At 41.7% G+C, this 18,927-nt stretch overlaps 1 protein-coding gene across 1 annotated transcript; it reads left to right on the top strand.

The window, feature by feature from the left end:
- The first annotated feature begins 1,080 nt into the window (after positions 1-1,080).
- wnt9a (wingless-type MMTV integration site family, member 9A) lies at positions 1,081-18,320 on the top strand. Its single transcript, XM_005912573.2, has 4 exons — positions 1,081-1,220; positions 14,654-14,913; positions 15,056-15,318; positions 17,709-18,320. Exons 1-4 carry the CDS (start codon positions 1,129-1,131, stop codon positions 18,207-18,209), a joined length of 1,116 nt encoding a protein of 371 aa, XP_005912635.1. The 5' UTR covers positions 1,081-1,128; the 3' UTR covers positions 18,210-18,320.
- The last annotated feature ends 607 nt before the right edge of the window (positions 18,321-18,927 follow it).

The raw sequence follows: 18,927 nt of genomic DNA on the forward strand, positions 1-18,927 counted from the left end.
TTGGAGGATAGAAATGTCTACAGAGGGATGCACACAATCTTTTTCTTATACAAAAAAGAACAAAACAACAACAACAACATTATTGTAAGTAGTAATCTGAGTAAAATTATAGTCAAAGGAGCTTGCAAAGAAAAGCGTCTGGACTTCTTTAAGTTACTTGAAGACGTTTCACCTCTCATCCAAGAAGCTTCTTCAGTTCTAAGGTAAAATTATACTTGTAAAGTATCAGAAATGAGTGTGAGTGAATTGCCCATAACAACAATATAAAACTTCTAACCTAAACAAATCAAACATGAGTTTATAACACAATTGCCATACAAAATACACTTGTAATAATAATAATAATAATAATAATAATAATAATAATAATAATAATAATAATAATAATAATAATAATAATAATAATAATAATATCTACTCCAGAAGCTGCTCTGGTGCTTTCAGTAAAATCACATGATCTTCCTCTGTAGTCAGCGGTGCCCTTGTGGTAAGGGGTTTTCATCAGCTGTGCATACTTAAGTATACTTATAGTATTTGAGTATCTGAGTAGAGTACTTGTAACAATAACCCTCAGCTAGTTTCCAACACGTGCACATGTAAGACATTTTAAAACACCAAATCCAAAACAAAAACACACCTGGACTTCTATGTAGGGCAGTGTATAGACTACAATAACACTGCTGCGATATTTCAGTGCTGCTTGTGCTGCACTCAAACCAATTCTTGGTTTGCCATTCTGGAAATAAACAGTCACTGAGTGCAGGTATTTTATCACACCGTCCAGTCCGGCTCAGAGCGACTTCAATCTGCGCAAATACCGACTGCGTGGTGCTTAAAACGCCCACAGAGGAGAAGCTGTCACACCAATCATAAATTAAGACGCACTGAGATGAATAATCTTTCTGAAACATGAGAGGGGAATTGTGAATCAGTTGGGTTGTATGTATCGCGGTGCTGCTCCCTCTCTCTCTCTCTCTCTCTCGCTCTCTCCCCCCCCCCTCTCTCTCTCTGCTGATGGGAGGAGCGCAGAGCAGCTCCTCTCTGTATAAGAAGTGTTGAACGTTCAACAAGGGATTTTACACAGCTACTCAGGAGAAACGAAATGATCTGCCCTGGAGCCGCAGCAAAATGCTGGATGGACACCTACTCCTGGGATGGTTATCGTTCACAGTTATAGTGTATCTTCTCAACTTGCCTGGACCCACCATAGCATATTTCGGGTAAGAGATGACAGACGCACTGTTAAGTCCATGATGCTACTTTTCATTGATTTGATTGGTTCAAAGCAGGTTTTTTTTTTTTAATGTAGTAAGTCACTGAAAACTCTTTAGTGAGTTTAGAAAGTGGAATAAGGAAGTTTATTTTTTTAAATCACTGATTTCGGGTCAGCGAGGTATCACCTGGAGGCCTCACAGCTGGTGTGTGCAGCCGGTTGTCTGCTCAAGAATTTACCTCAGTGAAGGTGCTGCTAATTAAAAAAAAGTAGCAGTGTGTTGGTTATCTTAGAATGACATTAAATCAAATATAATCTAATATAATATAGGTGGAAGTATGTATGATTTTGACCGGTGAGAGCCCCCTCCCCTCCATTCTTTCCCTGACAATTGAGCCAGCGCCCACTGTTCAGTGAGCGCGGCACGTTTGAGTGGCAGGTAGCGGTCAAGGGGTTATTTTGCTGAAACACTTGTAAAATCATATCCTTAGTCGACTCTGAAAACAGCCGTGGAGCCGAAAGGTGAGTGTATATGCCTCAGACTCAACAGCTGGTAACAATAAAGCGATCTGACTGACTGAACTGGTGGCCGAAACGTCTGCTCAGCTTGCACAGAAAAAATCCCCCCATCCAGCAAAAACATCACACAACTTTGGCAGTTTTTTTCTTCTTCTGCTACCTCCATCAGATAAAAACGGGAGAAACGAAAACAGCTGGAACACGTGTCAGGAAACTAATCTGAAAAATTTAGCGTTTCGTGAATCGCGTCCCGCACTTAACATTGTTTCATTTAGAAAGCGCACACGGGTGTATATTTCAAAGTAAGTCATTCCCAGGGAACGCCTTGGATTTTAGGTGTAGCCCACTATGACCTCCACTTCAGAGTGGCTACTCATGCTGCACTTTGCTTACTCGTACACTCTACACTCTTAGCTTCCTTTTCTGTCTTAGTTACAGAAGAACATTAACAGTGCTGGGAAGCCAAGGTCATTCAAATGAGGTCAGCATGTCAGGTGGGACCGCAGCCATATTTCACCTGGAGCTGGAGAGCTTTAATCCGAAAAGAAACCCACAGACTGGAATGTACCTGTGCAAGTGGAAATGCACATTAAACACATTTAAGATCTTGGTGCTTTTCTGTATTATCTACAAATATCTCTGTTGATGGGTGCTATTAGTGCTCCCCTACAGGGTAGACACACACACAGACACACAGAGACAAACGGTTGTAGACTGCAGAGTGATGACACTTGAAGCTTTGCCAGCAGAGTCAAATTTATGGTAGGTATGGGTGTTGTGCAGGATCCAGGAGTGTTAGGCGATCTGGGAACTGATGTGAATCTGCAAGAGAGCACAAGAACTGTCCCCTAAGGGCCCATTAGCCTAGTATGTCAGACCTGCCGACCTGTTGAAGTGGGTTTTACATTCTCCTGGAGGCAAATGTTATCTGAATAGTATGTATTTGCTATTGAGTCAAGGCAAAAGAAGTTTTGGAAGTAGTAAAACGCTATGTATCTCACAGTAACTGTTTTTCAGATCTCTGGGTAATATTTTTTTCTCTGTTGGGGGGTGGGGGTGGAGTGTTGCACAAAGTGTTGGCACTAATTTTGGAAACTGGGTGATGCAAGCAAATTGTATGACACCTGCAGTAGTTCTGTGTGATGGAAATATCTCAGCCCCTTCTGAGCAAAGCATCATCATGTCTAATACTCATGCACGTATCAAGTAGTTTCTCTCTCTGCCTCTTGGTCTTTGGTTTCAATTCATTTCTAAAATTGCATTAGAAGGACAAATGTATCACTGCTCTCTGTTTCTGTCTCCCCTCCTGTTGCAGTGTCGCCCTTTGGCAGGCACTTGTATTAAAGATGACGTGCCAAATTGGCACCAAAATCAGCCCTAATGGTTCTAATGGTAATGCATATTTACTTATTCAGTTAGCACTTGCTTTCAATTACCTATGTCAGTCTGTTCTCTATCTGTGGCATGTGTAGTGCAGAGAGACATGTGGTATTACAATATTCCAGATTTATTATTCTGTGGCCCAGGGAGAAAGGAATATGAATGAGTGTCAGTGAATGATTTAGCCTTGCTGCTGAGGAACATGAAACATACTGAAAGAGCCTGCGCAGGTGACACAGATACAAAATGTGACTGCCCCGTGGCCGGCTTCCCAGAAACTCGACACCGGTGACACTCCAGCACAGTCTTGCTCAGCTTTGACCAGGGGGCATACTAACACAAACCTGTTCAAATAAGTATTCCATGAGCACGAGGCATCCCTGGGTACTGATTTACTCAAAATAGAGGGTCAATGTTGCATACCCAATTTCCAAAGTGCGGTGGAGCATAAGTGTAACATAAACACAATCTCTCCTGCCTCTAGTCTGCTGTAGCTGAGGGTGGGGTGGGATTCCTGGCGTAGCCATGCACCCGCTTAAATTGTCATCCTTTGCCACAAGAATGTGAACACTCATTTTCTTTTCCTCAGCCTGCTGTGGCAGGTGCTGGTTCTGCTAAATCCGTTATCATTAGAGATTGAATTGGAGATGCTCACTGAGCTTGCCTTACTTACCTTAAGGTTACAGCACCTTGATTAGATATGGCGTTAACTGTCAGCAAAGGGGATGATTTGTTTGCTCAGGTGACCCCGTGAGGGCTTAGAGTGCTCTCTGAGACGACTCTGTTGGTTTAAATTTAAGTTTTGGTAAAAGGCTTGTCATTCTGCGGTCTTGTAAACTGTGCTGGATGTGAGTCCTTACACTGAGTCAAGGGTTTGTTTTTCTTTAGCACACATGCGACATATACAGGAAGGCTGCCCACAGTCATGCAACTGGGATTTACTAATCACAGACGCGCCGCAGCATCCGGAAGAAGCAGATATAGCGGTTGCTATTTAATTGCTGCAATATCCTTAAAATCTCTATCATCGGTTTGATCCTGAAGAGCAGAGCTCCTTTCAGATGCAATTATTGTTTTCAGCGCTCCATTAAGTGAGGCAGTAAGCCAAGAGCAACAGGATAGCAAATGGGATGTGTGTAAATTTATTGAGGAGTGATGTTTCTTTTCTTTTTTCTTCAGTGTGCAGCCCGTCTGAGGATTTTATCATTTTGCTGACTTAGTTCCTGGCATGTATCAAACGGCATTTTTTTTAAGTTTCAAAGGAGCCTTACTTCTTGAGCACAGTGCAAAAATGTTAAAATTTGTTTTTTAAGCAGCTCCATCTAACCATTTCCTTTGGTTCCCTCCTCCCCCCATCCCTCCTGTCTTCTGGCTTGCCTGCCTTATGTGCGTGCTGGCATCCCTGCAGTGGTTTGTGGGGAGCTTCTGGGTGATTACCACTCATTAGAAGGAGCAGAGTTAGTGCGGGCTCAGGCTGGCGTTGCCTGGCAGACAGTGGTGGCAAGCGTCTCATTACCAGGCCTTAAGGACTGATTAGCCCTGACGTGCAGCAGGGCGGGGAGCACCGTTGATAGAGGGATTTCCCAACTACATAGGATATCCTGTGGCCAAAGCCACACCTCAAAGGGTATCACTTTAGCATGAGCCAAGAAGATAGGATTCTCATGACAGTGTAGTGTAGTGAGATCACGCGAACCTGGAAGCTTAGATAGCTGACCGCTCGTCCCTCTTAAAAGAGAGTTTTGTTTTCTTTATATTTCTGTTTGATACATCCAGATTTGAGCTAAGCCAGGCTTTGCTTTGAGCTCTGTACCCTGTTACATCCTTCTGGAGTCCTGCTATGTTAGTGGGTACCACATGGTGGTGCAGTACTGTCTGAGAGTGCAGGATGGTCTTCCATCAGCTCTTTCTTGTGTATAAATAGGAGACAAAACGTGAAAACATTAAATGTAAATGTAGTGCAACATTTACTTGGCTTATGCCCACTTGTGGTCATCCTGCATGATGGGTTCAAAATGTCTTTGAACGCTTATAGAGCAAAGCTGTACTTTTTTTTTTTTTTGCACAAATTTACATGTCTTTAAACTGGAAGATGCATAGTGTAGCTGCTGATTTTATGGGTTGAACCATCAGTAATTACAGAGCTTGGTACTCACCTTTGTTAAGAAGAGCTCGGTGGCCCCCGATGTGGGCTGTTATGGGGCTCATACTGTGTAATAACATGGTTGTGATGGATATTTTTGAAGATTGAATGGTTTGGAGAGGCTTTCAAAATGCGTTTGGCGTGCTCACATTTGAAGGAGGTGAAGTTCTCGTGTCATCAGGATGCCAAACAGACCACAATTAAGAGACGCTTGATTATAAAAGGGCAGCAGGTCCAGGCGTACATTTCATTGATGGATTGCTTGAAGATACGGAGAGGAAAATCTTCTTGGTTAAAATGCAAACATATGAGGATCTTTGCAGATGGAGCTGGAGACATGGGCAATTTGCAAAACAGGAAAACTAATATAGACTCAAGATACTTTTAGTGGTCAGGCATTGATGAGATGATGCTAGTTAGTGTGACCACTATGTCCTGTGTTTTCCATCCTTGACCACAGGCGAGTTTTCTCTGCGTAGTTTGTGGGGATAGAAGAGACATGGCACCTCACACGTGCCAAGATTAGCAGACTGTCAAAACCCTCACTTAAAACTTTGGCCTTCCAGAGAATATCTGCTTTTATCACATCCAAGAAAAATAGATTTTGATACATTTAGTGTCTTTTAAAAAAAAAAATCAAACAGATTATTTCTGCAGCAGTCAGCATAAAACCCTTTTTTCAGTATCATCCACCTGTTTGCAGGGTAACCTGAGTTTATCTTGCATAAACACGATCATATAGAAGACTAAGCTGATGTGCACTCAGATGCTTCACTGGGATGGGTGTGCTTATATACTCTAAGATTCTCCCAAAAGGCTTATTTATCCATAAAGCCAGAATATTAGTTTGAGAATGGACACAGTGAGACACACACTGACGTGAACAGGCCAAGGCACGGAAGACGTTCTGCGATTCACCCTGGGGCAGATTTCATTTCACGTTGAAAGTGGCCCATTTGCATGACGTTCAGCTGCTTTTTTAATCATCAAGCACTTGTCAAGAGTCAAACTTTTCTCACTCCCGTTGACATACGAGTCACGAGTGAGCACAAAAACAGCCGAAAAAATCTTTGTCAGACGCGGTTAATCGACACTGCGCGTCTTTAAACTGTTAGCAGTCGGACGTACCGCCCACGGGACATTGGATGGTTTAGGGGACTAATAGGACTGCTAAGGGGTTAACTTTGAAAAATGCTGTGACAAAAGGTATTTGGGCTTTAATATTTGAAATGAGATTTAAAGGAATAACATGTTATATGTGGGGAAAAAAAGTACTGTGTTTGTATCTGCTTTGTTGAATTTCTCTGACCTTAAAGTCTCACCAAATAGCCACAGTGTGGTTCAGCACGTGGAATCGGTGAGAGCCGAGTACAGTATGTGTGCCTGAGTGTGTTTGGTGTGTCGGTGCGCTGGTACAGGGCTACTCTGTGCCATGGTGTGGGCTAGAACTGGGGAGTCATGCGGACACTGCTGCACGCCCAATCTGTGCCAGTCACACAGTGACTATAACTGAGCTGCTGACCTTAGAAGCCTCGAGTTCTCACATAGCAGTTAAACCTCTTACCATGCCCCGCACTCCCATTCCCAGGGCCAGATCCTATAGTGCTGCCACTCGGCTACCAGTTTCCACATTCACAGTCGTGGATTAAAAAGTTAGGCTGGACACTAGATATTTTTCCCCCCTTTTCCTACTTTTTTGACCTGTAAAACAAAAGTATTTTCTAGTGAAACTTATTACCCATGCGTAGTATCATATACATTTAAAATATCAGAGTCCTGTCTCCTTCAGATACTTTATGGGAGTAGTCTGACATACCCTCTGTGGGTTGTAAATGACCAGAAACGACAGCAGATGACATAACTTTGGGTCATATCCTGTTAAGTCATACAAGATAGCGGACTTCCCCCCTAGCTTTGTGAACAGCAGTACTTCTAGACATTGCACGACATTCCCACTACGCAGAAAGGCTCATTACTCAACTAATAATGACTTACTTAAGTCCCAGGCCAGTACCACTTTGTTTTGTCGTGTTACTGCACTGTGTCAGTCACAGCTTGTTAGAAGCAATCACAACACCCAGCGCTTTCAACTAGGGACTTATCTTATCTTAGCCATATACACAATCGTTTACTCTTTCCCCCATTTTTTGTTTTTGTTTTAATGATTCGGGGAATTAACAGTTTCTTTCGCCATGGAGAAAACGCCTGAGGTCAGTGTAGGATTTCTTCTCTTACACTTCTTCTTGGAGGTGAACAACAGCAACCAGAGAGTCATTCGACACTGATACATGGTTTCTCCAATTATTCATGTCTAAGCTGTGGAGCAGATTGTCAGCAATGGTTAGAGAGGGCCAGTGGGAAAACACTACACACGCTCACATTCCTACTACCTCTGGCATGGCCTGGGATACACCAGATGGGACTTGGGCAGGGTGGTCTGAAGTTCATCCAACATTTCTGAGAAAAGCACACAACTTTCTCCCCCCCCAAAAGGAGGATTTTTAAATGCTGTTATGGCAGCAGGAAAAAGTGAAAGGAAAAGAAAAAGGGATCGCCGATGGTAAGCCTAATTTACTGCAAAAACTCAGAGTTTCAGAGTAATATGCTTTCTTACATTGCACATATTAATATCAGGTGAGCACGGCAGTTTGTCTTCATCACAGTTAAACTTTTCCAGGACACATGTTCACGTCTATCATTGTCTTGTGTAGGTTAAGGTCGTAGACGGCAATAGTTTTGTCTAGAGACCGTTTTGTTTTGAGCCAACAGCTGGGTTGGAATGATTGACATTCGTTTAGACTAACTGACCAGTGGGAATAGGGGAAGTTTGGAGAAAAGGGGAAAAAAGGAGGAGAAGAAGGAGGGGGGTTGGTTGTGATCTAGGAGACAGTAGACCACACAACCTGCAAGTTGAGGCTGATGGAGAAATTGTGGCTTTTGTGCTTTTTTTTTTTTCCTGTCTGGGCGCATTTAGCCACAACTTGTAGGTGTTGACTTAAGGTTGTAAGACTCCACGTGCGTGTGCACATAGATCCATGCGTGTAGCTGCGTGAATTCTTGCCCCAAAAAACAGAAAACTGAAAGTTTTTTTTTGTTTGTTTTACTGTATTAACTTGTTGTTTTATTTAAGAAAACATATTTTCAATGATATTGCTCAGCAGGTGGTTTTCTTATCTCCAGGGGGTGATTACACACTAGGTCAGCAATCTGTAATATCATGTTTACTGAATATGGATATCTCCTACAGAGGCTGCAGATCCTAACATAGAAAGCATCCATACAGAGCCGCAGCTCGAGCCCTGTACGTTCTCTTAATTCTTTAAGACTCATCCCTTCTTATGTATCGTCAGCAAAAACTTCTGTTTGACCGCCAACTGTTCAAAATTCAAACGCACATTAACAAAAAGGAGAAAATAACCTCTTATTCAACAACCAGATGTTTGCTTGATTTAGATGTACTTTTTCTAAGGTTTTCAACTTTAGACTCTCGAGATTAATGTCTATACAGAGACTGTTAATATATGTCTCTGTGGGCACATGAGCACTACGAGTAATTAACAAGCTGCGTTTGTAGTCTGAGAAAGAATTTGTTTAGGCCTAGCACATTTAAGTAATAGGATTTTTTTTCTGACTATGACAGATAGTAGGTATTCTTAGCTGTCTACATACCTTACTAATAAAGAAAGAGCAGAATTACCAGCTGAGGGTCACTTCCAGGAGTGCAATGTAAAGTCAGAGAGCGAGTGATGATGGCAAAGTTTAGAGTTAGTCAATGATTTCCTTGAAGGATTGACTGTCGTGCTCCGCCGTGTGAAATGGTCCGTTTTCGCTGAACCCGCTGCATTGGAAAATGTATATAAAGTAAATGTCACGGGCAATGGGAGGTGCTGACAGGTGGAGAGAAAGGACTAAACAAACTGCACTGTTACCAAGTGAAAGACAGTGGAGGAGGTGCAGCGTGAGAGTAGGTCAGTGATGTCTGCACAGTGTGTAGAGGCAAGAGTGTGAATGGAAAAAGCAAAGCTGAGCAAACATCAGCAGGAATCCCACCTCACATGGGATAATAATGAGTTTTATATGTTGGTGTTATATTCCGTGTGTAATTGGTGTTGCTGTGCCAACACCTCAAACAAAAACACGACAGAAAATGGACCGTGATGTGAAAACACATGTTCGTGCTTTCTTATTCACTGTGGGGAAGATACTGCGAAGATGCATGCGTGTTGCTTTGAAGCGCGCACGTTTCGTGATAATCACGTGGATTCAAGATGGATGCTTTTAATGGACGTGATATAAACGACATGTAGGAGTGAAAACTGTTGGATGTGTTGATGTGAACACGAATCCGACAAGGTTAATTATAGGTAACTTTAAAAAATTGGATATCTACACGGTATATTAGCAGCTGTCTTTGCGTCGTTCACCTTTGACCTTTTCTGTGAATTACATTTATTCTAGAAAAAGTGGTCCCATATTTTTTAAGAAACGCTCTCATGGAACGAGCGATTGTTGTCACCGTTGCAGGAAGACTCCAGTTATTCCTTTTTGTCCGAGTCTCAGAGTCGACTTTATGATTGACCCAGGTTAACTCTTATCCAATTCTTTTCCTCTTAGCGAGTTGAATGAGTTCATTCTTCAGCAAACAGCAGTGTGATTTATTTATTTATTTATTTATTTTCTCAGATCATCTTATTGGAATGTGTGCGACCCTTTTGTGTGATAGCAGGGGTCACTGTCCATCATCCAGGGAAAATATTATCTTGAATCCAGCGAATTTGAATCGGATTAAAATGAACAGCTCCTCTCATCAAGTATTAAAAAGTGCATCCATTTGTAAACATTTTTTTTTTAAATATAGAAGAAAATAAAGCACGGTACATCTGCGATACTATTTGACTGCGTTCTCGTCTGCCACAGAGTGGAAACATTGCACAAGAGTGAGCTTTGGCCAGTAGTTTCTTCTCCAGAGATGTGAAGAAGTATTTCTCTGCTCGAATGTCCCTCTCCTCCTCGCTTTGCCCTCAGGCTTTCTTTGCAGCTAGCTAGAACCCCCCCCCCACCTTTCTTTGAAAAAGAGACAATGGTGCTGAGATCAGTGTCGTGTCATCTTTGGCTTCCCTCCAGCTTCACGCTTACCATCATTTTTGTCTCAGACAAGTAGACGTTGCCGAGGCATCTGAGGCCTGTCGTTCTAATACTTGCAGGCATGTAGGGGTTTGGGAGGGCCTGAGCTGATACGTGTTACTGTGCATGTCTTTCTGAGGAATGTCCACAGCATATTGGTATTCGTATATTTCAGCTACCATTAGCAGTCTTTCCAAAGCAGTACACTTAATCGATGTCTCTGTGTTCATTTCCAGACATTTGCATGAGCAAAATGTTGTGTGCATTAAAAAAAGTCTTACATGTTCTTTAACATGACAGGTTCTTTGCTCTGCAGCGTTATTCAATCCCTGACATTCGCTTGCAAAAGAAATGCTGAGGAAAGGTTGGCAATCGTACGCGACACGCCGGGCCCGTTGGATTTGTTTGTTTAGAGACTTTATGTTTGTTTCCTTGACATTGCAATCAGAGTGTCTTAACAAAGCGTGAAACAATTTAGAGGAAAATGTCAGTTGTTCAGAGAAAGACACCCTTTGCCTCGCTGCGTACGCCTCAAACCATACATTTTTCTTATTCTCCAAGTGTGTTGGGAGGGCGATCTCTGTCAAGACGCAGCTTGCCAGGTTTCCATTTGAACTTGCTGTCAGACAAGTTAAGAATAGGCAAACACACTTTGCAAAAAGAAAACCTTTCGACCCATTCTGAAAGCAAACCCCGAGGACTCCTTTTTTGATTTGACTACACGGATTCTCAACCAGACTATGAATTTATTGTAAAGAAAAATATCAAATAACATCTGTGAACTATTAAGTTCACTGATATTAAATTGAGCACTCGAGGGGAAACATTTCAGTCGGTTATTGGACTTAATAAAACAAATCTTGTGTTGAATAAATCCTGTGACCTTCTGTTCGTGACTCAAGTGATCATGAGTGGTGACAGAATATTCTCTGAAAAATAATAAAGAAGTCTAAAATGTGAGTAATGCGAATCAGCGCTCATCGCTTCTGGTACATTAACTAACCAGGTGTAGACAGTGAGCAGGTGCTCTGCACCTTTACAAAAATATTGCAGAATTTATTTCCATCTTCTTTTCAGACTGCTTGGCTGTAGTAAACTGTGAGGCAACGTTTCCATTTGCTGCGGTTACGCTTCACAGTTATAAAGTTGAACTTCTTTTAATTGGTTTGGCTGTATGCATACTTTTAGCAACCAGGAACGGATGGACAACAATTTATGACTGTTGGTATATTAGTGCTGTGATAGTGGAAATATGAAGGATTAAAGTGTTAATCTTAAATGCTAAATATGTTTTGTCATCACAGCTGAAAGCAGCAAACATTGGCCCAAAAAATAAATGCAGTTCCGATTGCTCTCTTTTCAAAATAAAATAATTCTTCATTGTCTCTCAAGTATGCTTTTTCAGATGTTGTGCCTTGGTGTTGACATGTGCAAGCTGTAATCCTTAGTGCACTGGAAAATTCAGCCTACACTGAATGCCAGAAGTCCAGATCATTGATAAATAATCTCATTGATAAATACTGTGTCGCTCCTTGCACGAGTATCCTTCAAAAGTCTGAAGTCCGGCTGCAAAAAGCACACAGGCCAGAGAGCTTGTGCATTTTGTGAGTTCAGTAAATCCATTTATTCTTCAGTTTCACTTTAACAGTGTAAAGGAGGCCAGAAATTACACATAATGAACAACTAGGGTGCCAGTCCTGTCAGTTGGTGTGACCAAAATGGTCACAGGCTGACAGTCATGTCCCCCGTGTGTGTTTATGAAAGTAATGCCCTGCGCTCTCCATCACAACCTCAGAACGCTGGTTATAGGTTTTGCCAGCTATGTGGCAGTCCCCGCTTTGTGTGTTTTATATATGCATCCCTTAAATAAACTGACGAAAGGAGTGCAAGTCTGCCACATGTTCTCCATACCATGTTTAGAATTGAAATTCTTACTTGCTGTATTTAAAGTACTTTGCAGCCGTAGGATGAATACAGGTGCCTCATTTATGCAGTTGTTCTTAGAGTCTTAAGCTCATTCCTGATGGTCTGCCTTTGTTTGATTCATAAATGTTGCTGGGCGTAATAATAAACAACAAATTTTGTTTAAGCATTATTTAAAAATATAATTTCTAACTTGTACTCGCTTCATCAAGAGCGCTGGGATTAACTTTAACCATTGGCTGTCTGGAGCACCGTGCCATTTCCCAGTAGCCTGAGGGCCACTTTGGGCTACTGTGAACAGTCATCTTGACAGTTTGCTACATTATATGTAGCAAACAGGAGTGAGTTGAAAGACCTCTCAGACACCCTTGACTCCCGCAGACTGCATGCATCTCCACAGCATGCTTAGCATCAGAGTTCACACCCCAAAGACTTGCACAGATGTGCACTTGAATCTGCTCATTCTCGCTTTCTGCAAGGGAGTGCTTCTTAACAGGTAACAGGTTCTTCAATATAAAAGGTTAAAAAAAAGGTCTGGGTCTGGGTGGACTGTAGCTTAAACACACACCCTTCTTATGGCGGTGTATCTTAAGTTCAGTTTCGGGGGATTTTGTTTGATACTTTTGTTTGTCAAAAAATAAAGCTGCAGAGTTCAAGGTTTTCTTTGTGGGCATTTTGAGAGCACTGTTAGCATACCTGAAAACCTCAGTGTTGAGATTGGCTGGTTGGTCCTATTGTGTTTATAATGTTGTTAACATTTATTCCAGATAAGTGGGCCAGTTTCAGTGACGGGGTTTTGCTACATACCATAATTAATGATAACCGTGACATTATGTCAAATCAGATAACGATATTATGTCAACATCACATAATACAAAAGAGCACATGAATTAACTTGTTGTTCTTTTGTAGAGTTTATTTTATTTCATTTTTTTCTTTGTAGATACCGACACTTTCACCACCAACATACTTTCCAGTTTCCAAAGTGGATGTCCAATAATCTTTTGACATAATAATTATGTAGTAAAAAGCCTGATGTCCAGGTAGTACTCGATTACAATTTGCATGAACAGAGTGGCGTGGGATGGAGTCAAATTGCTGTTCCAGTCTGCCCCTAAGTGAAACCCCTTGATGACATCATAAATGAGAGTTTAGCCCAGAGTGAGGTGGGACAGAAACACAGAACTAAAAAGATCACCACGTTTTATGTCCCCTACAGAAAGTCTAGATTTTCAGATGTAAAGACTTTTATACGATATATAAGACTTTTTATAATGACAGCAGCAATACTGTGTGCCATGTTTAAATCTGTACAGCGAGGTACAACCTGCCACCCATCTGAAGGATCTGGTATAAATATTTAACCAACCATTTGCTGGCTACTGTTTTACTGTAACACGACAGACACGATCACAGAGTACAAATGTTTAAAATGTCCCCACACTAACTGAATGCCTTGTCATCTGCACATTATAACCTCGTACTGCAGTATTAAAGTGGTCAGTATGCAGCTGATGCTGTAAGTTTATTGCTGTAAAATGGGAAAAAAAATTGATTTCAGGAACCTTTGGTAGAACGTCAATATACAGCCCATAACCTACGGTCCAGTTGCCCATGTAAATCTTTGTGAATAGGTTGCAATTTTCAGTACAAAGACTTGTGTTCCTACTGGTACTTAAAATGTCACTACAGTAAAAAAAACATAGTAAGTAACCTTTTTTCAGTTTTAAAGGAGAGGAGAAACTAATTACAACTACAGATATTTTTAAAGCCCACACCACTAATAATATTGTGTACTTACATTGTAAGGGGCAGAGATATTGATTTCCCTGCTTCTGAAATAAAAAGTTACTGAGTACATTTTCTTTTTTGAAAGTACTCCAGAGGCACTCTTACATTAAGTGCCCCGTTTCTTTTAAATTTCCCCATGGATAAAAACTACTCACAAAAATGCTAACAGTATAATTTGTTTCTCCTTTGCTTTAAAACAAAAGCTAATTATAACTCCATTGTTCTACAACGGGATTTTTAGGTATCCAAAATTCAAAAGAATTACATGGTAAACCTGACTTTTCCACCACTGCAGAGAATTTGCTCTTTACTCAGACACACCTCCACCGAGAGTTGATCTCAATCTCCAGCAAATGTTGAATTCCCCTGAACATTAACCACTGAACAGCTGAATTCATTTGAACATTAACCAAACTTTTGAGCATTATGTGAGCAGCTGTGCTTCCTGTGCTGTTTATGCAGTATAGCTTTGTCAGTATCCTGTTGTTCTGTCTGAATACTTTATCAAGACAATCCCAGTATCTTTCTGTTTCCAAATGGCTTGTGATGCTTTCTTCCAGGTTGACAGGTAATGAACCGTTGTCTGTCCTGCCACTGAACTCTTTACCAGAGGAGAGCATAGGCAGGGCCCACTTCAAGCTGTGTGACCGGCTCAAACTAGAAAAGAAGCAGCGCAGGATGTGCAGACGAGACCCGGGCGTGGCGGAGACTCTAAGAGAGGCCATCACCATGAGCGCCCTAGAATGCCAGTACCAATTCCGCTTTGAGAGGTGGAACTGCACCTTAGAGGGGCGCCACCGAGCCAACATATTAAAAAGAGGTAATTATTACTACTTTTCTTCCCATTTGAATATGCATTTTATTCTTGTGCACTTAAAACCTAATGTGTGAGTGAGCCAACTCTTTAGAAAACCCTTTATTTTCCTGTCTCCCAATTGCCACTCTCCATCGGGCTTCTCTAGGATTTAAAGAGACGGCCTTCTTGTACGCCATCTCCTCAGCGGGTCTAACTCATGCCATGGCCAAAGCTTGCAGCGCAGGACGCATGGAGCGCTGTACATGCGACGAGGCCCCCGACCTGGAGAACCGTAAGGCGTGGCAGTGGGGAGGCTGCGGAGACAACCTCAAATACGCAAACAAGTTTGTCAAGGACTTCCTGGGCAAACGCTCGAACAAGGATCTACGTGCACGTGTGGACATGCACAATACGAATGTGGGCATGAAGGTAAGTGCGTCAAATGGTCATGACGTACCGACCGATAGCACTATTTACTTACTTGGTCTAACCAATGACGCGATCTAGCTGCACCATGGGAAATGGGGGATTCATTCGTTCTGGAGCTTGACCCGTGCTTCGAGCCAAAAGTCAGCCGACACAACAAAAGCAAATATCTCAACATCTGCTGCTTTGATCTCAGATCTCCAACTCCTTCTACGACATTGTTGCCTCTTAGAGGTATATGATGGTCTGTGACAGCAACAATATTAGCTAATAATTTATTGAAAACATTAAATTCGACTTCATTTTAATTTGTGACAGTTATTCATCTACATGTCAGCGATGTTGGAAAACTTTTAAGGAGTAACAGTCAAAGAAAAAGAAAGATTTATCAAACTCTAATTTCATAGCAGTATATTTACCCAAAGTGTCAGCTTCACTCGCCTTTTATTAACGCTGCAATTTCTACAGACTTTGAGTTATTCCATACACATGAATCTAACTAGGAAACACACTTCAGTTTGAAGAGGGTCAGAGTTCATATGGCGAGACAGACATTATGTAAACAGAAAGGTTTGCTAATTGCTTGTATGAATCATTTAAACGATGGGAAAATAGCATTAATACAATATACTCTGAGTTCTTTTTGTCGGCAAACATCAATGTGAAGTACCGATTCATTTTGTGCCATATCCCGGATACACTGCATTTCCATATCTTGGCTTTTGCTTTTGTACTGGAGTTTAAACATTACAGCGCTGCTGTTTGACTCAAACTGCTCCATCTTAACTGTCTCCAAATATGTAATTAGGATCACCAGATGGGACCTGAACTTCCCTACACCTGGATGATGTTAACTGGGGCATTTTGGGAGAGCAAAATCAATTGAAAATTGTGAAGTGTTTCAAAAATCCAACACACAAGTTGAAAAGAAACCCAGAGTAATGCTGCTGTAAATTTTAGTGAAATCTGAAAGTGTTCATTAGTCAATATTTGGTTTTCTCTCTCAGATTAGATAGGCTAAGAGTCTCATTTGTGCTCTGGTAGAATTCAGTGATTGTTTGTGGTGAGCAAATACGGGTTTTTCATCTTGGAAGTGTTTTTAATAGCAGAATAAATGCTCCTAATATGTCAAGCCAAAGCAAACTAATGGTCTGGAATATATTTCTTTTACTGTGCTTTGTGCCTGTTGTGGCCTTTTTCATTTTGGTTTCAAAATGAATTACAGCTAAAGCACACTTCCCAAATATTAACAGATATAAAACTCTCCCCCAAACGAATGCGAGCTCTTCCTTTTCAACTTGGCTCTCCTAAATCCAGCCTCCTTGGAGATTTTATTTGTGATAAAAGATTTACAACATTGTTTTGGCTCTTTCTTTGTTTTTTTCTTTTCATAATTTGCACATGTAGCGAGGTGTATCGCATTCGCTCAGGATGAATTCCCACGCCGAGGACAAAATTGGAATGTGCGAGGTTCTGCATCCCCCCGACATTTTAAAGGCTGACCTATCAAATTTTCTTGACCTGCTGGTGTGATGAATATGCACTTCCTGCTCCCCGATCTCTCTCACAGTCTGAGAAAAGATTTGTAAATTGTTTCCAAACCCTGTATAAGACAATATGTTATTGTCATTGATTCTCGCGGACACACTCTGCTTTACACATTGTGGTGGATGCAGAAATGAACTCTGGCTGACTGCTAGGGGGTCAAGTGATATTAAAGTAACGTGTTGTGGTCTCTTTAGCTGATAATTCCTCTGTTTCACTTGCAATTATGTGTGATTTTGTGTAAGACAAAAAATGGTTTCTTCGATATTCTTTCTCTTCCCAAACGTTTGCGTGACTTTGCTCTGGGTTATGCCAAAATTACCGCACTATAGCGCTGGGTTGATCAACTCTGGGCTTAAAAAACACATTTTAGTAAAGTACCCAGTACAGGAGGAGGTATGAAGGGTTCCCATAGTTGACTGAATGGATTGTTTTGTGGCTTCTTCTTACCCATAACCTCCCCTCACTTATCATAATAACCACAACTGTTTAATCAAAATTTCATCTGTGGTTATTATAACAAAATCAATCCTCCCACAAACTATAATTCACTTTTCCTTTTATACAAGAAGCCTCAGACGCCATTGTTCTCCTTTAGTTCACAAGCAATAAGTGAAGTTTTTCCCCTTTAATTATGATATGAAAGAGAGCAATGAATGTAAAATATATGTCTATAACCTTTCCAAGCCGCCGTACTCCACCCAGTTCATCTAGTTGTGAGAATACTTTAATGAATTGGCTCTTTCAAGTTCTGTTTGCTAAACAAAAGCTTGTTAAATTGCATACCTTTCATTGTGTGCCTTCACTGGTTCTCAGTGGTTAACAGTATTGCTCTGTCTCTGGTCCAGGTAATCAAGGCTGGAGTGGAGACCACTTGCAAATGCCACGGCGTATCTGGCTCCTGCACCGTCCAGACCTGTTGGAGGCAGCTCCAGCCCTTCCATGAGATCGGCAAGCAGCTGAAGCAGCGTTACGAGACCTCCGTCAAGGTCGGCAGCTCCACCAACGAGGCCACCGGGGAGGGAGAGATCTCCACGGGCCGCAACCAGCAGCAGCAGCAGCAACAACAACAGCCCCTGCCCGGCCTGAACGATCAAATCCCCCGCACTATGGACTTGCTCCACATCGAGGACTCACCCAGTTTCTGTAGACCCACCAAATATTCACCGGGCACCGCAGCCCGCAAATGCTACAAGGACAAAAACTGTGATGCTATCTGTTGCGGGCGAGGCCACAACACTCAAAGCAGGGAGGTGACCAGGCCTTGCCAATGCCAGGTGCGCTGGTGCTGCTACGTTGAATGCAAGCAGTGCACACAGAGAGAGGAGGTCTACACCTGCAAGGGGTAAACGGGGCACCGTTCAGCCCTTTCAGTCTGAGGAAGGTGGTTGTGTTGAAGAGGAGCATTTTTTTTTCTCATGCAGAGTTTTGCTTTCGGTGTCGGAGCAGCGTTCTGCAAGCAAAAAAGGAGCGAGCCAAGAAGCAATAAGCACTTTGAGGGATTTCTGTGGGTTGGGTTTCAGAGGTCCTGCAGAATAAAAACTTTCTCAGACAACTGGGTCAACATCTCAAGCTCTTTATCACAGCGTTACCTTGAAGAGAGACGCTTTCACTTTCCTTTAAGAAAAACAAAAATCTTTGTCATCAATTCACAAGAAAACCGATTAACGCCCAGTTAATGAGGATACAACACAAGGACAGTGACATCAACAGACTGATTTCTGGGGCTTTGCCCAAAGAGGAATAGTGTGTGTGTGTGTGTGTGTTTGTCAATTTTTACGTGTGTACAGTATTTGTAAGCATGTGAACATGAGGTAGATAGCGAGGGGGGGGGAGCGGAAAAATTAAGTGACGACTTTTTATGGCGATTCAAAACCATATACGGAAACTGAAAAAAAAAAGGAAAAAGACAGGGTGTAAGAATTACTCTACACGCACATATTTACACTCACACACATTGTGTGTTTGCATATATATGTACATAAATTCAGTTATATTGTAATGATATTATATAAGCCACTTATCTAACTATGTTAAAACAAACCACTAACCACACAAATGTTTTGT

Source organism: Haplochromis burtoni, unplaced genomic scaffold (genome assembly GCF_018398535.1).
Source record: "Haplochromis burtoni strain Fernald_Lab_line unplaced genomic scaffold, NCSU_Asbu1 Contig_3, whole genome shotgun sequence".
NCBI lineage: Eukaryota > Metazoa > Chordata > Actinopteri > Cichliformes > Cichlidae > Haplochromis > Haplochromis burtoni.

Bases quoted from the DNA above. Each gene is read 5' to 3' on its own strand.
- wnt9a (XM_005912573.2), top strand. From the start codon at position 1,129: ATGCTGGATGGACACCTACTCCTGGGATGGTTATCGTTCACAGTTATA. The intron at 1,221-14,653 runs GTAAGAGATGAC...GCTTTCTTCCAG, and splicing joins CCCACCATAGCATATTTCGG to GTTGACAGGTAATGAACCGT. The intron at 14,914-15,055 runs GTAATTATTACT...GGGCTTCTCTAG, and splicing joins AGCCAACATATTAAAAAGAG to GATTTAAAGAGACGGCCTTC.